Consider the following 17,224-nt stretch of genomic DNA (forward strand, 5'->3'; position numbering starts at 1 on the left):
AAACTTAAGTTTTTAACAATTCAAAGGTTAAGCTCAACTAATTGAGTACCCAGAATTTAAGATGAATTTTAAAGGAGTCAAAACCAGACATGCTTAAAATTTATAATTTCTTCTTTCTTGCAGATGGTATTCCTTCCTTGGAAACACTTGCCGGGAGACGGAATTCCATATATGACCACATATTGACCAGCACAGGTTCTTGTCCTTGAAAATACCTCCATGGCTTCAGCAACTAGGCTGGCTATAAAAATAATTAATAAATTAGTGGTTTTAAGGCATTTGAAGTGTATTTAGGTGTTTTTTGAATGTGTGAAGGGAAAAGGTTCTAATCTTAATGTAACAGGCTCACTTTTTACTTTTTTGCCTTGAGAAGCTCAAGTTTGTCAATGTATGAAACTGAATAAATGAAGGAATAAATTCATATGTATGAAACAGAATTATTGATATTAAAGTATGAACTAATGAATTAAATCAAGGTAGAAATAGGTCTTTAAAATTAAACATTCTTGGTGGAACTTTCAACATCCAGGCAGTACCGAGTAAACCTTCGCCATCATTCATCTATGTGTTGTGATACTCCAATTATACCAAGAACACGCTGCAGAATCGTGGCAGAAAGCTACAGCGAACTTTCAAATCTGTGCACATAGTTAAACTGGCAGACCTATGTAGGTCACATAAACCGCGTAAATGGATGTACTCTCAGTGTACTCTCAGTGTGACGTCATCAAATTGTGTACTTTTTTTGTTATTTTTTTTCATCATTCGTTGTTTGATATTTTACTGCACATTTTATCTTTGTGAATTGTTAAGGGCTTTATCAGAATTAAATCTTGATAAGCCAAAGGCTCGCTTGCTAACAAATTTCCTGAACTCATTCAATAAAAACTCTTGTATTAAAGAACAACTCATGTCAGATCCTTTCTGTTAGCAACTCTGAAAATCTTAAAAAAGTTCTTAATAATTAGCCCATTGTATGCTTATTTTAATACTGCGTCACAGTTTTGTCATACCTCTTCCTGGTACACAATAGGAATTTGGGTTGGCTTGTGATGCCGACTGATCTAGATGCGCTCATTATATCAGCTTACCAATGCTACATCGACCTCTCTAACAGAAAGAAAAGATGTTGGTTCGCAACGGCTGGATATTGGTACACTGCAGTGACCTGTAATAATTACCAAAATGAAATTCAGTCTGTGAATGGCCAGTACATGTACATTTACAGATCTTTACCTACAATATGCTTTTTTTAGTATCATAAATGCAATATACTAAAATACTTTGTATAGCATTGATTTCCTTATTTTTCACACTTTCTTGCCTTGGAACCCAGACTATGCATTGTCATTTCTGAACTGGTTAAGGTAAAATAAATTTAATTCTTAATTTATTCTCTGCAGAAAATAGAAACCTTTTTTCAACAGAGGCGGCATATTATATACTCTGAAGATATTGAGGCAAGTTGCCCCAAGATTGAACTCAACTGAAACATTTTTCAACATGATTGGATATAATGGATAATGAACACTTGTGTTACTGTCTGTGGAAGGTTTTGGTTAGCCTGTAACTAACACTTATAAGTTATACCATAATCGACTTTATTAATGACACATAGGGTAAGAAAGTATATGTAGTATAGGTTTGTAAATTTGTTTTTTAAATAAGGCATGGTAAATCACTGTCAAAGGACATAAAAAAATAAAGTGGTGAAGTAAGCAAATGCCATATTTTCGGTAGAAAAAAATCAGATTCAAAAAGGACATATTTGTTAATTTTGATCGAATTTTATTTCACGAGTAGTAACAATAGTAGAAATGTTTTTACACAAGTGGCGTAATATTAAAGAAAATAATAATTAACAAACTGTTAAATTTCCTGATTTTTTTTAATAAAAATATACTGAGTTCTTTCCTCAATTCATTAGGAGAACAATTGAATAGTAATAAACACTGTTTAAAGCCAGATATAATAGGAATTATCAAATTTCTTAAAAATAACAAGAACAATTATATGACCTGTATGATGATATGCGAGGCTGCTCAATTCCGGCATCTTCCTTCATTTCTGCCATTATCTTGTACAGCTTATTGATGCCCACCCCGAACTTGCGAAACCAGCATTTCTGTGTAGCTCTACCAGGGGTGAAGAAGAAAGGACCGTCATCATTTCTTCAGGGCGTTTATCACTGTACAGCTCGTACAGATATATAGGGTCTCTGTTCAGTTGCGCGGGTATGGCATATGCCCAGGATTTTACTGGTGTGGCGAATAAAATGTTAATACATTTATCAGTGGAATAATACTTCGCTGTTTCAATTAACAAAATAGTATTGATATTTAGTGTTTCCACTAATGATGTAAAAAAAAATACCACCAGAGGTAATTTTGTTCACCTCATTTTCTAATTTAAGCCTGGAAATTGACTTTTTTTAAATGTAAGCATAAAAGCAAAAACAAATGTTGAAATTCCATGTTAGATTATAATTAAGTTCACTCATGTAAGAACACAAAAAAAGGTATTATATTTCACCTTGTGAACACCAAAAGTTAATTTTTAACTTGTGACTATGCCACTTTGGAAATATAGCTTTTGGTAGCTTTTGTGCTCATTTGTCATTATTTGAAGTAATATATTTTACTTCATTTACCGGACACAGCTACTTATATTTCTATTATGTAATTTAAGAAAATAATTAGAACAATGCTTTTTTTTGGACAATTTATCTCAATCTTATGTTCATGCCATGATGGTATGAGATATTCATTTTCAGGACCTAATGTGTCCCTGGGATTCGCACCAGTGCGAAACCCTGCTTTATTTGAGATTTCTGCTTGTTTTGAAAACCCTAAGTGTTTGTAACTTAAAAAAAAAACTATTACAAATCCTGGCCACTATAAAAAAATCCAACTTTCCTAGCAAACCCTTAGACAATTATCAGCAAAACTGGGCTTGCTAGCACAATACAAGTGCTTATTTCAAATGAAACCTCTTACCAGTTTCTAACTGCCAAAAATCACCCAGGTGACATCCACTAATTCTGCCATATATGATCAGTCTACGTCTGCAACCATTTTAATGTCAGTATCTTTGGAATCAGCCTACAAGGAGATTCTCTTCTTTGTTATATGTAAAATTACTCAATTCACCACTTTATCATGAATTTACAGAAATGATTTCAGCTTTATCACTATTTTCCAACAAATTATGAAAACCTTGTCTGTTGATTTAACACCAGAAAACCTTATCAAGATAGTTTCGTTTCTCTGCTATCATCATTTCTTTACAGTCACTATCTATAACGTCCATGTGACACAGTCATTGCCAGGCCCCAATTTCTCGAAACTTCTTAAGTGCCTTATAACAGGATTAAGCTAAACCCACTTTTTTATTTTTCAATATTTTGCGTTTTATATACTCCTTTAAAATTTGTAATCCTTTAGATAGGAATTATCGTTACGTTTATCACAATAAACTATTTTTAATTCATCGAAATTTACTATAAGTATGTATTTTGGCTATTTAAAATAAGCAACTTAAGCCTGTTAAGCTTAAGAAGTTTCGAGAAATTGAGGCCAGATCTATGGGGTCATCTTGGAGTCCATCAATCCAAGAAAGAGGTCCTGCAAAATATCATTCAAAACCACATTGATGTCTTCAAATATGATATAAATCATGTGTAAACTTGAAAATACATACAAGAATGCAATGTAATCATCATCAAATGCTACCTGAATGGGGAGAAACAGTTTTTAAAAACTACTTGAAGGGATACAATGCTACCTTAAGCATTTCGTTGTGGGCCGCCACCTTTGTGCAAACATTTACTTGTTTATACTTTTAAGACTATTAAAGTAAAGTGTGTATCTACGAAAGAAATACACTTTGTTCCTTCTGCTATGAAAAATAGTACCGCAACAACGATTTAAAGACAGTCATAGTCATTGATGGAATATGTCCTCGAACAGCTTAATTTTCTGATAAATGGAGATCAGACTAAATTTGATGTTTCTTCATATATGATCAATAGATTTACATGAAATAAAAAACAAGATACAGTGTTTGTGTTATACTTATTTCTTCTTCCTGATTTTGTCCCTTTACCTCATTTAAAATGAAATTTTAGAGCTTTATGATAGATAAAGAATCATTAACTCCAATATGATGACTACAAAAAGATACTTATAAGACAGTGATTTCTTTCTTATCCCTACTCCCCCCTCTTACATTTTTAATCTGCCCTTACCCCCAGTTAAGAATGAAAAGTCCACAAGGCTTTTAAAATCAATGAGAATCCTGTTTACTTATCTGATTTTAAATCATTGAAAAGGCTTTCTATACATTATGGAGCAACAATTAGTATCTGGTTTCCAATGCTGTCACAGTTGCGTTTTCATTGAGAAATTCTGGGTACTTTTTGTAAAAATGACGAAAGGAATGCTAAAACGCCGGACCTCTTGCATTGTTTACCAGCCTGGAAATAAATACACAGAAGCTCACCGTGCTGTTAAGCAGTCGTATTTTCCTTGCTCTAGGCCGGCTGGAGATGTCAATTCCAAATGGCTGGAAAAATGGCCCGGTGCGTTGGATCTACACCATCGGCAGTATCTGCGAGGAGGATGTAAATTTGGGAAACCGTATTTATCATCAATTACAGAAAGTTCTTGTCCGTTATAAGTAGTGTACATGCAGAGCTTATAGAACTTGATAAAAAGAGCAAGAATCTGAATTTTGCTCAAAACAAGTACAGACAGCGAGTGCATAGATGGCTCCAGGCCGGTATCGCAGATTGATCACTTACCTGAAGTTTGTAGGGCTACAAACTGCAGCGACTGTCCACCTGAGCCTCTTGTCTGTGAGTGGAAAGGTGGTTTAGATGACTGGTTGGTATCACTCTGCATTTCTGCCCACACACTCCATCAAGTACCTAAAAAAGACAGAGAATGACCATGCATTTAAGTGTTGAAATGCTAAAAATGTGTACATCTCTCCTTGAGCTGTGCTAATTCTCTGGTGTCAAAGACACTGTAACTCAACAATTCACAGGATATGTCAGTTCAGAATAAAGAAACAACTATTACTGGGCACCCTTTGTCACCCAGTGCACACCCAGAACATCTAGTTACTTGACAGTAGCATCTAAAGTAGATCTAAAAGTCACAAAAAATATCAGAAAACTGTTAAATACCGAACAAAGCGTAAACTTGAGGTGGACAAATTTGGAACAAAGATATTTAAAAGGGAAGAAATCTGGTAGAAGTTTGTAAAAGAATATGCCTAGGGCCAGCTTGATGATTTAGGCCTAAATTTAAGTGCTACTCAATAACACGGCAAAGTTAATTTAATCAAACATCAACAAAGTAACAGAGGTAAATATAAAAGGGCCATTAACTCCATCACATTCATGGCAGAATGTATTATGATGGTCTGATACGCCAAAAAAAATGAGAATATGTGAAGTTGCATGCACGCACTCACACACACTCACACCCTTACACTCATTGAGTTACGGCCTCACACTAATCGCTTACAATCAATCAGTCAATCACTCAATGCACACTCACCTGGAAAGCTATGACATCCTTTTGAAGAGATTAATCTTGCAGTCCGGTCGACGGGTCCTGCCTTTACTTAAATCTCCCGAACAGCAACTGCAATTAGAAAAAACATGTTCTTTACAGTCAAAAATGAAGATGCCTGCATTTAGACAAAGCCTAGTATTTCAGAAATGTGAAGTCTGTTGGCTAGGGGAAAACATCAAAATCCCCAAATGGACAATCAGCCAAACACAATTCAATAAACTTATCTATGAATAAAAACAAATAAACAAATAAGTACCAGGAAATAAATAGAAATAATGAAGTTTTTTACCTTAAGTATGCAAGATGAATAATACTAATTGCAGTCAAATTGGCTGAAATATCAGACAAAATGGGTCTTATATCTAACTTAAAAGCAGGTTATGAAGTTGCAGACAACAGTCCACGTCACTGAAACATCTTACATTGGGGGTGTAAGACAGGTTTTTCCAGCACTAGTCACATGACCAGAAACACGTCTAGTTTGCAAGAAATTACTATCTTAATAACAAGAGTGCTTATAATGGAGTAATTAAATGCCAATAATATCCTGCTTTTTTAACAGTTTTTCAAACACTGGGCATTACTAGACTATAATCAAAGCCATGGTTATGGGCCTTGTGGGTATTGTCTCTTTCAACATGTCAACCTAGTTTCAATTAAATATCTTGAATAGTCTTAATGCTAAGGCTAAAACATTTGTGCAGAATGACACCACTTGTGATGACAAGGTAATGACTATACAACATAGAACAATCTTGTTATTCTTGAAAAAATGAGACAGGCTAATAGCTAAATCAGAGCAGAAATTGCACAGAACCTTTTGACTGATAGAAAAACTAATATAAATCTTACACATTTGAATTACACAATTGAAATAAATTTTCTTTAAGGAAGCAAAACTAAAATTAACCAAAGAGAAACTATACCAAGTCTTGGGCAAGGAGGTACTTCAGTGTAAGAATTCCTTGGTTTGAGGCATGTCTTCTCTCACTTACTGACTTGAAATAAAATCTCATTTGATGATGTAACAACTGAAACAATCTGCTAGCAAGCTAACAAGGTACAGTGTAAAATTGTCCTATTATATTTAAAGCTGCACTCTCACAGATTAACCATTTTGACAACTTTTCGTCTTTGAATGAGCCATTTTTTGCGTAAATGTTTGGAAACAGGTAATACGTACAAGAATGCTGACAAAAGATCAGACTGCAGTTTATTCAATTAATATTTGAAAAATGATGTTTCATGAATAAAATAATGCTTTAGGAAAAATGAGTTTTTCGGTTTTTTTTTTCCAATTTTCCAACAATTTAGATACATGTATGTTCTTATAATTGTGAGTTATATTATATGACTGAATTGAAGGCATTGATACCAAAATCAGCTGTTTCTGAGACAAAAACAAAAAAAATGTCAATCTGTGAGAGTGCAGCTTTAAAAGCAGCACAATATTTGGTAGTGAGTTTGAACTAGAACTTTTATGAAGACATTTGCAAAATGTGTAAGGTAGCTAACATTTCTGCTAGGATATTTCATACAATATATAGTTTAACATCATGGGGGGAAAGTGTCTGTGTTTGAAAGTTTGAAAAAGAAGTAGATGGGGTTGGTTTCAGATGAATTTTGATGTGAGAAGGTTTTTTAACTTCTGAATTACAAACTACGCGATGAGCTGTTGACAAGGCATCCACATGCTGCCAATAGGGTGGCACGGAACGAAAAAGCTAGAGGTTTATAAAGTTAGCATTTCAAAATCAGTTGCTTGTGTGACTTTATACGATCCCATTTCCACATGCATCATAAAAATTTTTCATATAAGAATTTTCATTTATTATTAATAACAATCTGTGATACATGACGCTATATTTCTTTTCATATATAAAAGTATTACACATCATTGATTCGCACGTTATAATTTACATTTAAAATGTTATTTTACTTTACTGTTTACATATCTTTTTATGCTTTATATCTCATGGTGCTTTATGTTATATTATGTGACATTATGCAAAATAATTACGACTCCCACTCGCAGTTCAACATGCAACACTGACGACTGCCACTCACAGTTCAAAATGCAACACTGACGACCTTCCACTCACAGTTCAAAATGCAACACTGACAACTCCCAACCGCAGTTCACCATCCACAGTGACGACACCCACTCGCAGTTCAACATCCAACACTGACGACCTTACACTCACAGTTCAAAATGCAACACTGGCAACTCCCACTCACAGTTCAAAATGCAACACTGACGAATCCCACTCGCAGTTCATCATTCAACATTGACTACTCCCACTCGCAGTTCAAAATGCAACACTGACGACTCCCATTCAGAGTTCAAAATGCATCACTGACAACTCCCACTTGCAGTTCAAAATGCAACACTGACGTCTTCCATTCGCAGTTCAAAATGCGACACTGACGGCTCCCACCCGCAGTTCAAAATGCAACACTGATAACCACCCACCCGCAGTTCAAAATGCAACATTGACGAATCCCACTCGCAGTTCAAAATTTAACACTGGAGACTCCCACTCGCAGTTTAACATGCAACACCGACGACTCCGACTCGCAGTTCATCATGCAACATTGAGGAATCCCACTCACAGTTTAACATACAACACTGACGACTCCAATTTGCAGTTCAACATGCAACACTGATGACTACCACTCGCAGTTCAGCAAGCAACACTGACAACTCCCACTCGCTGTTCAACATGCAACACTGACGACTCCCACTCGCAGTTCAACATGCAACACTGACGACTCCCACTCGCAGTTCAACATGCAACATTGACAACTCCCACTCACAGTTCAACATGCAACACTGACGACTCCAACTCGAAGTTCAACATGTAACACTGAGGACTTCCACTCGCAGTTCAACATGCAATACTGACGACTCCTACTCGCAGTTCAACATGCAACACTGACATCTCCCACTCGCAGTTCAACATGCAACACTGAGGACTCCCACTCGCAGTTCAACATGCAACACTGAGGACTACCACTAGCAGTTCAACATGCAACACTGAGGACTCCCACTCCTAGTTCAAGATGGAACACTGACGACTCCCACTCACAGTTCAACATGCAACATTGACGACTCCCACCCGCAGTTCAAAATGCAACACTGTCAACCTCCCACTCACAGTTCAAAATGAAACACTGACGACTCCCACTCGCAGTTCAAAATTTAACACTGACGACTCCCACTCACAGTTCAACATGCAACACTGACGACTCCCACCCGCAGTTCAAAATGCAACACTGACGACCTCCCACTAACAGTTCAAAATGCAACATTGACAACTCAAACTCGCAGTTCAAAATTTAACACTGACAACCTCCCACTCACAGTTCAACATGCAACACTGACGACTCCCACTCACAGTTCAGCATGCAACACTGACAACTCCCACTCACAATTCAACATGCAACATTGACAACTCCCACTCACATTTCAACATGCAACACTAACAACTCCCACTCACATTTCAACATGCAACACTTACAACTCCTACTCACATTTCAACATGCAGCACATAAAACTCCCACGCGCAGTTCAACATGCAACACTGATGACTTCCACTCGCATTTCAGCATGGAACACTTACAACTCCAACTCGCATTTCAAAATGCAACATTGACAACTCCCACACGCATTTCAACTTGCAACACTGACGACTCATATTTGCAGTTCAACATGCAGCACCGATAACTCCCACTCGCTGTTCAAATTGCAACACTGACAACTCCCACTCGCATTTCAACATGCAACATTGACGACTCCCACTCGCAGTTCAAATTGCAACACTGACAAACTCACACTCACAATTAAACATGCAACACTGAGGGCTACCACTCGCAGTTCAACATGCAAAACTGAGGACTCCCACTCGCAGTTCAACATGCAACACGGACGACTCCCACTCACAGTTAAACATGAAACACTGACGACTCCCACTCACAGGTCAACATCCAACACTGACGACTTACATTCGCAGTTCAACATGCAACACGGACGACTCCCACCCGCAGTTTAAAATGCAACACTGACGACCTCCCACTCACCGTTCAAAATGCAACATTGACAACTCCAACTCGCAGTTCACAATTTAACACTGACGACTCCCACTCACAGGTCATTATCCAACACTGACGACTCCCACTCACAGTTCAAAATGCAACACTGACGACCTTCCACTCACAGTTCAAAATGCAACACTGACAACTCCCACCCGCAGTTCAAAATGCAACACTGACGACTCCCACCCGGAGTTCAAAATCCAACACTGACGAATCCCACTCGCAGTTCATCATTCAACATTGACTACTCCCACTCGCAGTTCAAAATGCAACACTGACGACTCCCATTCAGAGTTCAAAATGCATCACTGACAACTCCCACTTGCAGTTCAAAATGCAACACTGACGTCTCCCATTCGCAGTTCAAAATGCGACACTGACGGCTCCCACCCGCAGTTCAAAATGCAACACTGACAACCACCCACCCGCAGTTCAAAATGCAACATTGACGAATCCCACTCGCAGTTCAAAATTTAACACTGGAGACTCCCACTCGCAGTTTAACATGCAACACCGACGACTCCGACTCGCAGTTCATCATGCAACATTGAGGAATCCCACTCACAGTTTAACATACAACACTGACGACTCCAATTTGCAGTTCAACATGCAACACTGATGACTACCACTCGCAGTTCAGCAAGCAACACTGACAACTCCCACTCGCTGTTCAACATGCAACACTGACGACTCCCACTCGCAGTTCAACATGCAACACTGACGACTCCCACTCGCAGTTCAACATGCAACATTGACAACTCCCACTCACAGTTCAACATGAAACACTGACGACTCCAACTCGAAGTTCAACATGTAACACTGAGGACTTCCACTCGCAGTTCAACATGCAATACTGACGACTCCTACTCGCAGTTCAACATGCAACACTGACATCTCCCACTCGCAGTTGAACATGCAACACTGAGGACTCCCACTCGCAGTTCAACATGCAACACTGAGGACTACCACTAGCAGTTCAACATGCAACACTGAGGACTCCCTCTCCCAGTTCAACATGGAACACTGACGACTCCCACTCACAGTTCAACATGCAACATTGACGACTCCCACCCGCAGTTCAAAATGCAACACTGTCAACCTCCCACTCACAGTTCAAAATGAAACACTGACGACTCCCACTCGCAGTTCAAAATTTAACACTGACGACTCCCACTCACAATTCAACATGCAATACTGACGACTCCCACACGCAGTTCAAAATGCAACACTGACGACCTCCCACTAACAGTTCAAAATGCAACATTGACAACTCCAACTCGCAGTTCAAAATTTAACACTGACAACCTCCCACTCACAGTTCAACATGCAACACTGACGACTCCCACTCACAGTTCAGCATGCAACACTGACAACTCCCACTCACAATTCAACATGCAACATTGACAACTCCCACTCACATTTCAACATGCAACACTAACAACTCCCACTCATATTTTAACATGCAACACTGACAACTCCTACTCACATTTCAACATGCAGCACATAAAACTCCCACGCGCAGTTCAACATGCAACACTGATGACTTCCACTCGCATTTCAGCATGCAACACTTACAACTCCCACTCGCATTTCAAAATGCAACATTGACAACTCCCACAAGCATTTCAACTTGCAACACTGACGACTCATATTTGCAGTTCAACATGCAGCACCGACAACTCCCACTCGCTGTTCAAATTGCAACACTGACAACTCCCACTCGCATTTCAACATGCAACATTGACGACTCCCACTCGCAGTTCAAATTGCAACACTGACAACTCACGCTCACATTTAAACATGCAACACTGAGGGCTACCACTCGCAGTTCAACATGCAAAACTGAGGACTCCCACTCGCAGTTCAACATGCAATACGGACGACTCCCACTCACAGTTCAACATGCAACACTGACGACTCCCACTCACAGGTCAACATCCAACACTGACGACTCACATTCGCAGTTCAACATGCAACACTGACGACTCCCACCCGCAGTTTAAAATGCAACACTGACGACCTCCCACTCACCGTTCAAAATGCAACATTGACAACTCCAACTCGCAGTTCACAATTTAACACTGACAACCTCCTACTTACAGTTCAACATTCAACTCTGGCGGCTCCCACTCACAGATCAACATGCAACACTGAAAACTCCCAATCGCAGTTCAACATGCAACACTGTGGACTACCATTCGCAGTTCAACATGCAACATTGACAACTCCCACTCAGTTTCAAATGCACCACTGACGACTCCTACTCACATTTCAACATGCTACACTGATGACTCCCACTCACAGTTCAACATGCAAAATGACAACTCCCACTAGCAGTTCAACATGCAATACTGACGACTCCCACTCGCAGTTCAACATGCAACACTGACGACCTCCCACTAACATTTTAACAGTCAACACTGACAACTCCCACTCACATTTCAACATGCAACATTGACAACTCCCACTAACATTTCAACATGAAACACTGACAACTCCCACGCGCAGTTCAACATGCAACACTGACGACTCCCACTCGCAGATCAACATGCAACACTGAGGACTCCATCTCGCAGTTCAACATGCAATACTGACAACTCCCACTCGCATTTCAACATGCAACACTGACAACTCCCGCTCGCAGTTCAACATGCAATACTGACGACTCCCAGTGGCAGTTCAACATGCAACACTGAGGACTCCCACTCGCAGTTCAACATGCAACACTGAGGACTCCCACTCGCAGTTCAACATGCAACACTGAGGACTCCCACTCGCAGTTCAACATGCAATACTGACGACTCCCAGTGGCAGTTCAACATGGAACACTGACAACATGCAACACTAGGACTCAAACTAGCAGTTCAACATCACACCATTTTTGTAGATTTTTCTTGTCGCCATGATTTTTTCTTATCGTGGATGTTATCTTTATACCCCCCCCCCCCCTATATAAGCAAATCCTACACCGTGTTCGTTTCTATTATTTGCCCCGCGTTGAAAGCTATATACCGCATTGTGAAGGGTTAATTAACGGTAATTAAGGTAGCTGTTTTCAATTTTCTAAAGTCTTAGTTCCTTTGTTCTCATCCTATAAATATAATTCTAGTCAAGTTTATTAAACTTGTACAAACTCCACGCGTGATTGTACAAATCATTTGGTTCATACTCAAAATGAAGTTTGATCCAGTGAAACTAATGCTTTGCAAGTGTGAAGGTTTTCAGACACTGTTTTTTAAACACAAAACATACATACACTCAGCACATGACATTTACATTGACAAACATGTGACTTTACAAAATAGAACAGTTGGGGTGGAGTTACACTTTACAAAACAGAACAGTTAGGCTGGATTTACACTTCTCAACATAAGTTTATACTTATAAGTTTATATTTTCAGTGTTTTATACTTATAAGTTTATACTTTCAGTGTATGGATGTATGATTATAATTCTAAAGTATACTCCATATTAAAGCTAAGATACAGACTTATAGTCATTGTATACATACATGAAAACTACATGAAACTTGTCACCTCCACTTTCAGATTATATGTATGTTCATACAATCAAAATGTTATATAATGGGTATTTAGAAGTTAAATCACTTCCAAACATTTTAATAGACTAATACAATATAAAAAAATTAGATTAAAGTTATTCCACAGGAAATTCTGATAGATTTCTTTGGATTGTGGTAATTCTATATTCTGGAGGGATTGGCTTGATATTTTTCTAGCAGTTTTCTTGCCATGAAGGCAAACCTTAAAATGTCAACTTCACAAAACTTGTCACTGAGTCTAAGTAACTTTGAGGAGAGACATTTGGTCTCAAAAGAAGTAGCAAAGATATGTTTAAACACAATCCTAATAAATTAACTTTTTTCCTACTCAGTCCCACAATTTATTCCATTCCCTTATTGTCTGAAAGTCATCATTGCTGAAAGTAAGCAGAATATTTTAATTGACTTTGGAGGAAGGCACCGGTAAGCCAAGTTAATTGTCTTGAAAACATATTTTTCCGGTGACATCTTTTGTTCTGCAAGTGCATGACAGTATCTATGACATGACAGTTTCATAAGAATATGATGATATATAAAATACTTCTGTGATGCCTAAAAAGGTAAAGGTTTTCATAGCAATAAATATAATTATGTGAATACATTTTTTCGTACTTGCGTCTAAAATTATTTTGATATTTCACCAATTAAGACCTGCTAAAAAACACCCTGAATACTACCAAAATCCCCCTGAATATTCAGCTATCTGAACAAATCTCCTGGAATGGTCTACTAAAATATGGCATGTATGTAAATGTTATCTGTAATCATGCTAACTCATTACAAATGAGCAAATATTGGTTTCAGATAATTATAACAAAACTTTAGTAATGAACAAGAGAGACAAATTCAAAAAGTAATTAACTATTATCTTATTAAAATTTTAAATCTCATTCGTTACCCCAACCCCTTGTCAAATCTGCAACACTTTCAGACTCCACATTAGCATCTGCTCAATTATTAAGTCCTCAATATTAAAAATCATCAAGTTTGTTATAATTCAATGCTCTCAATAATAAAAATAATTATGATATTTAATTAAGTTACGTATTTGTCACACTTTTTTGTTTGCCTATTATTATGTTTTTATTACACAATTTCCAATAGGCTATTGTATCACCTGTGATCTGTAATACTTTAACATCCAAATTTATGTGTCTATATAAATACGAGGGCTGTCCCACTAAACCTAAGACTTTGTTAATAAAAAAATATACGACGTCACATATGAAAAATACTTTGCATCTAATGCATTTAATATATATAACAAATACAAAATCAAGAAAAACTGAAACATTATAGTTTAGTTAAGTTTTCATACATTGTTTTAAATGTACAAGTATACCTTACCGGTGCAGTCTGATAAACAAACGTTAGAAAATTCAATAGTTATGATCAAAGTGTTCTGAGACAACATTTGAGTCAATTCACCGGGAAAATGTCATATCGTATGACGAAGCTATTTTTGACGTCTTCATGTTAAGTTTTAAACAATATTGAAGTTATTACTGTCAACGATATGCACGATAACATTACATCATCACAAACTGTGTTAAGCAGAAAATGGCAACATCAGACGTAGAAGCGGCGCACAGAACAGCATTTCAATTCTGTGTACAATCAGAAATGACGCCTATTAACACGTTACACCAGATGAAATCCACAGAACGTTACAAGAATGTTTCAAGAGCACCTGTGTATAAATGGCATGGTAGATTTATCGCCGGTAATACGGAGTGTACACCTTGTGAGCGGCTGAAGTACAAGGATTGCAGAACAGTGAAATCTGTGCAGGACTTCATTAACTGTGACAGTCGATGTACCGTTCGAGAAGTTGCTGAGATGGCCGGTATAAGTAAGTCACAGCACAACGCATTCTTACATCGGACTTGAGTATGTCACACGTGAGCGCTCGATGGGCCCCTTAAATACTCATAGTGGAAGAAAAGGATGTTTAAGTTGGAGCATCAAGGACTTTTGTTCGAAAAGTCGGAAGAGATCCATCCTACCTCTCGTGAATTATAACAACAGACGAGACTTGGGTCCACTACTTTCAACCAGAGAGTAAACAGGCATCAATGGTTTGGAAGCACGCCGACAGTCCACTCCAATTATTATGATAATAAAAATGTTTATGGTTGAAGTTGATTAAATGTTTAAATGATTAAATGTTTAAAACTCTTATAACACTTATTCATCAATCTTAGGAAATTGTATTTTGTCTTATTCCAGACAGTACGCCGCAATCTCATGCATGCGTTACGGAAGAAGCGCCCAGATATGGCAGCTCAGATTGAAAACGTAGTATTGCACCAGGACGCACCAAGCCATACAGCTAGGAACACACAATTAAACATCGATGTGTTAGGGTTCCTGCGAGCTATCCATCCACCATCTTCCCCCAATCTTGCGCCATTGGTTTTTGCGTATTTTCCAAAGTTGAAGGCATTTTCGCGAGGAACACTGATAGAACTGAGATCAGCCATGCGATACAAACATTCAATCGCACATTAGACTGTGATTGGTTCATGAACGTTGAGAACTGGGTTCGACATAGCTAGTTTCGACTATATTTATATATCACTTTCCTGGTGCTGGCGTCATTTTAAACTTATACAATGTACATATACCTGAATAACTTGTTGCACACAACGTAGCCCACAAATACATGTACACGTACAACAAGTGTGTTCTCGACCCTACGATTATCTTTTAAGTAGATGCTTGTATTTGATAATAACTACATAAAACATGAACTGTATGCACACTTTACCTTATCGACTCGTTAAACAGAATTAATCCACATACAATCGAATAATAAATAATTCCATTCAGATTGATTTTACAGAAACAAATACATTCCAGAAAAATCGACAACCTTTGTAAAATATCTGCACAAACATCCTATTTCTTTTCATCCTACGGAAATATTCCATTAAACCTGATAAGCCATTGACGTTTGTTTACACTTCCATGTGGTGTTCCACTAAATGCGCAGACAGTTGAAATGCTTGTAACAAATAAACCTCAACAACACATTTCTCCGGTTGATGAATCCACAAATAGAACAAACAATCTTGCGGTTATTGTGTTTTTTGCATTTTTTCCGATTACTAGTGAGCAACCTCTGAAGAGTGAGAGCGATGGGGAGATTATGAACAGATGTGGTGACTTGTTCACTAGGCTGTTTTCAGTTATGAGCAGCTTTTAATCGAATAAAAATAGGCCAGTCAGAACGGGTTTAAAAAAGTGATACCGATAATGCATTGCTTTAACACAAAGATAGTTTTTATTTTACGTGCATGGTTCTCTTTCTTCTAGGACTACACTCTTATTTTTTCAAATAGACAGACATCGGAAGAATGTAACAAAGGGCGCCATATTAATGTACACTATCTGTTACGATCCCTTATTTATCATATACGGATGTATCAATGTGTATGCCGCTTCGAGTAAATTGTGCAATAGATAATTATTATAAAATCAGGAGTTATACCTAGTATAGTAAGGCCTTTACATAGTTGATTGTACAACCCGAATTCTTGACATATATTTCAGTCCATTTCCGAACAAATAGGGACATTTCAGAACCGAAACGGACATTGCCGAGCACATACGGACATTGCTGTGACATTGCGACTGATATAATAAAAACCGACTGGACATTTACAGGATGTTGGTTGCTCTCTGTATATGCCACAGCGTATCATATTATATGCGAACGTGATAAAAACAAGTTTTTCTCAGGTAATTGCAAATGTTTTAACTCTATTCGTTTCTGAGAATTTACAGAGAACAGAATTATGGAAGAAATTCATACCGTTTTGTTGACAACTGGATAGTAATAGAGCATGCAGGAGCTTGATGAAAGTCTTGTAGAATTGCAAGATATAATGTAATTTAATTAAATATGTATACATCTCGTTTTGTTACACTCGAAGATGATCTATCTATGTGTCAAGTTGTTAACCTCATTCAAACACCCAAC

The 17,224-nt window shown here is 37.8% G+C and overlaps 1 protein-coding gene and 1 long non-coding RNA gene across 3 annotated transcripts; one reads left to right on the forward strand and one right to left on the reverse strand.

Moving 5' to 3' along the window:
- Positions 1-124: 124 nt before the first annotated feature.
- LOC128203645 (uncharacterized) lies at positions 125-16,231 on the reverse strand. Of its 2 annotated transcripts, XR_008255994.1 has the most exons (9): positions 16,115-16,231; positions 5,565-5,651; positions 4,802-4,927; positions 4,501-4,608; positions 3,216-3,623; positions 2,997-3,101; positions 2,019-2,258; positions 1,092-1,168; positions 125-241 (listed from the first exon to the last, which is right to left on the reverse strand). It is a non-coding gene; the product is annotated as an uncharacterized LOC128203645 (long non-coding RNA). The 2 variants fall into 2 exon arrangements; XR_008255995.1 differs by lacking the exon at positions 3,216-3,623.
- On the forward strand, positions 14,767-16,217 carry LOC128203644 (uncharacterized). The gene is made up of 2 exons (XM_052905149.1): positions 14,767-15,091; positions 15,469-16,217. Exons 1-2 carry the CDS (start codon positions 14,800-14,802, stop codon positions 15,531-15,533), a joined length of 357 nt encoding a protein of 118 aa, XP_052761109.1. The 5' UTR covers positions 14,767-14,799; the 3' UTR covers positions 15,534-16,217.
- Positions 16,232-17,224: the final 993 nt, after the last annotated feature.

Source organism: Mya arenaria, chromosome 9, assembly GCF_026914265.1.
Source record: "Mya arenaria isolate MELC-2E11 chromosome 9, ASM2691426v1".
NCBI lineage: Eukaryota > Metazoa > Mollusca > Bivalvia > Myida > Myidae > Mya > Mya arenaria.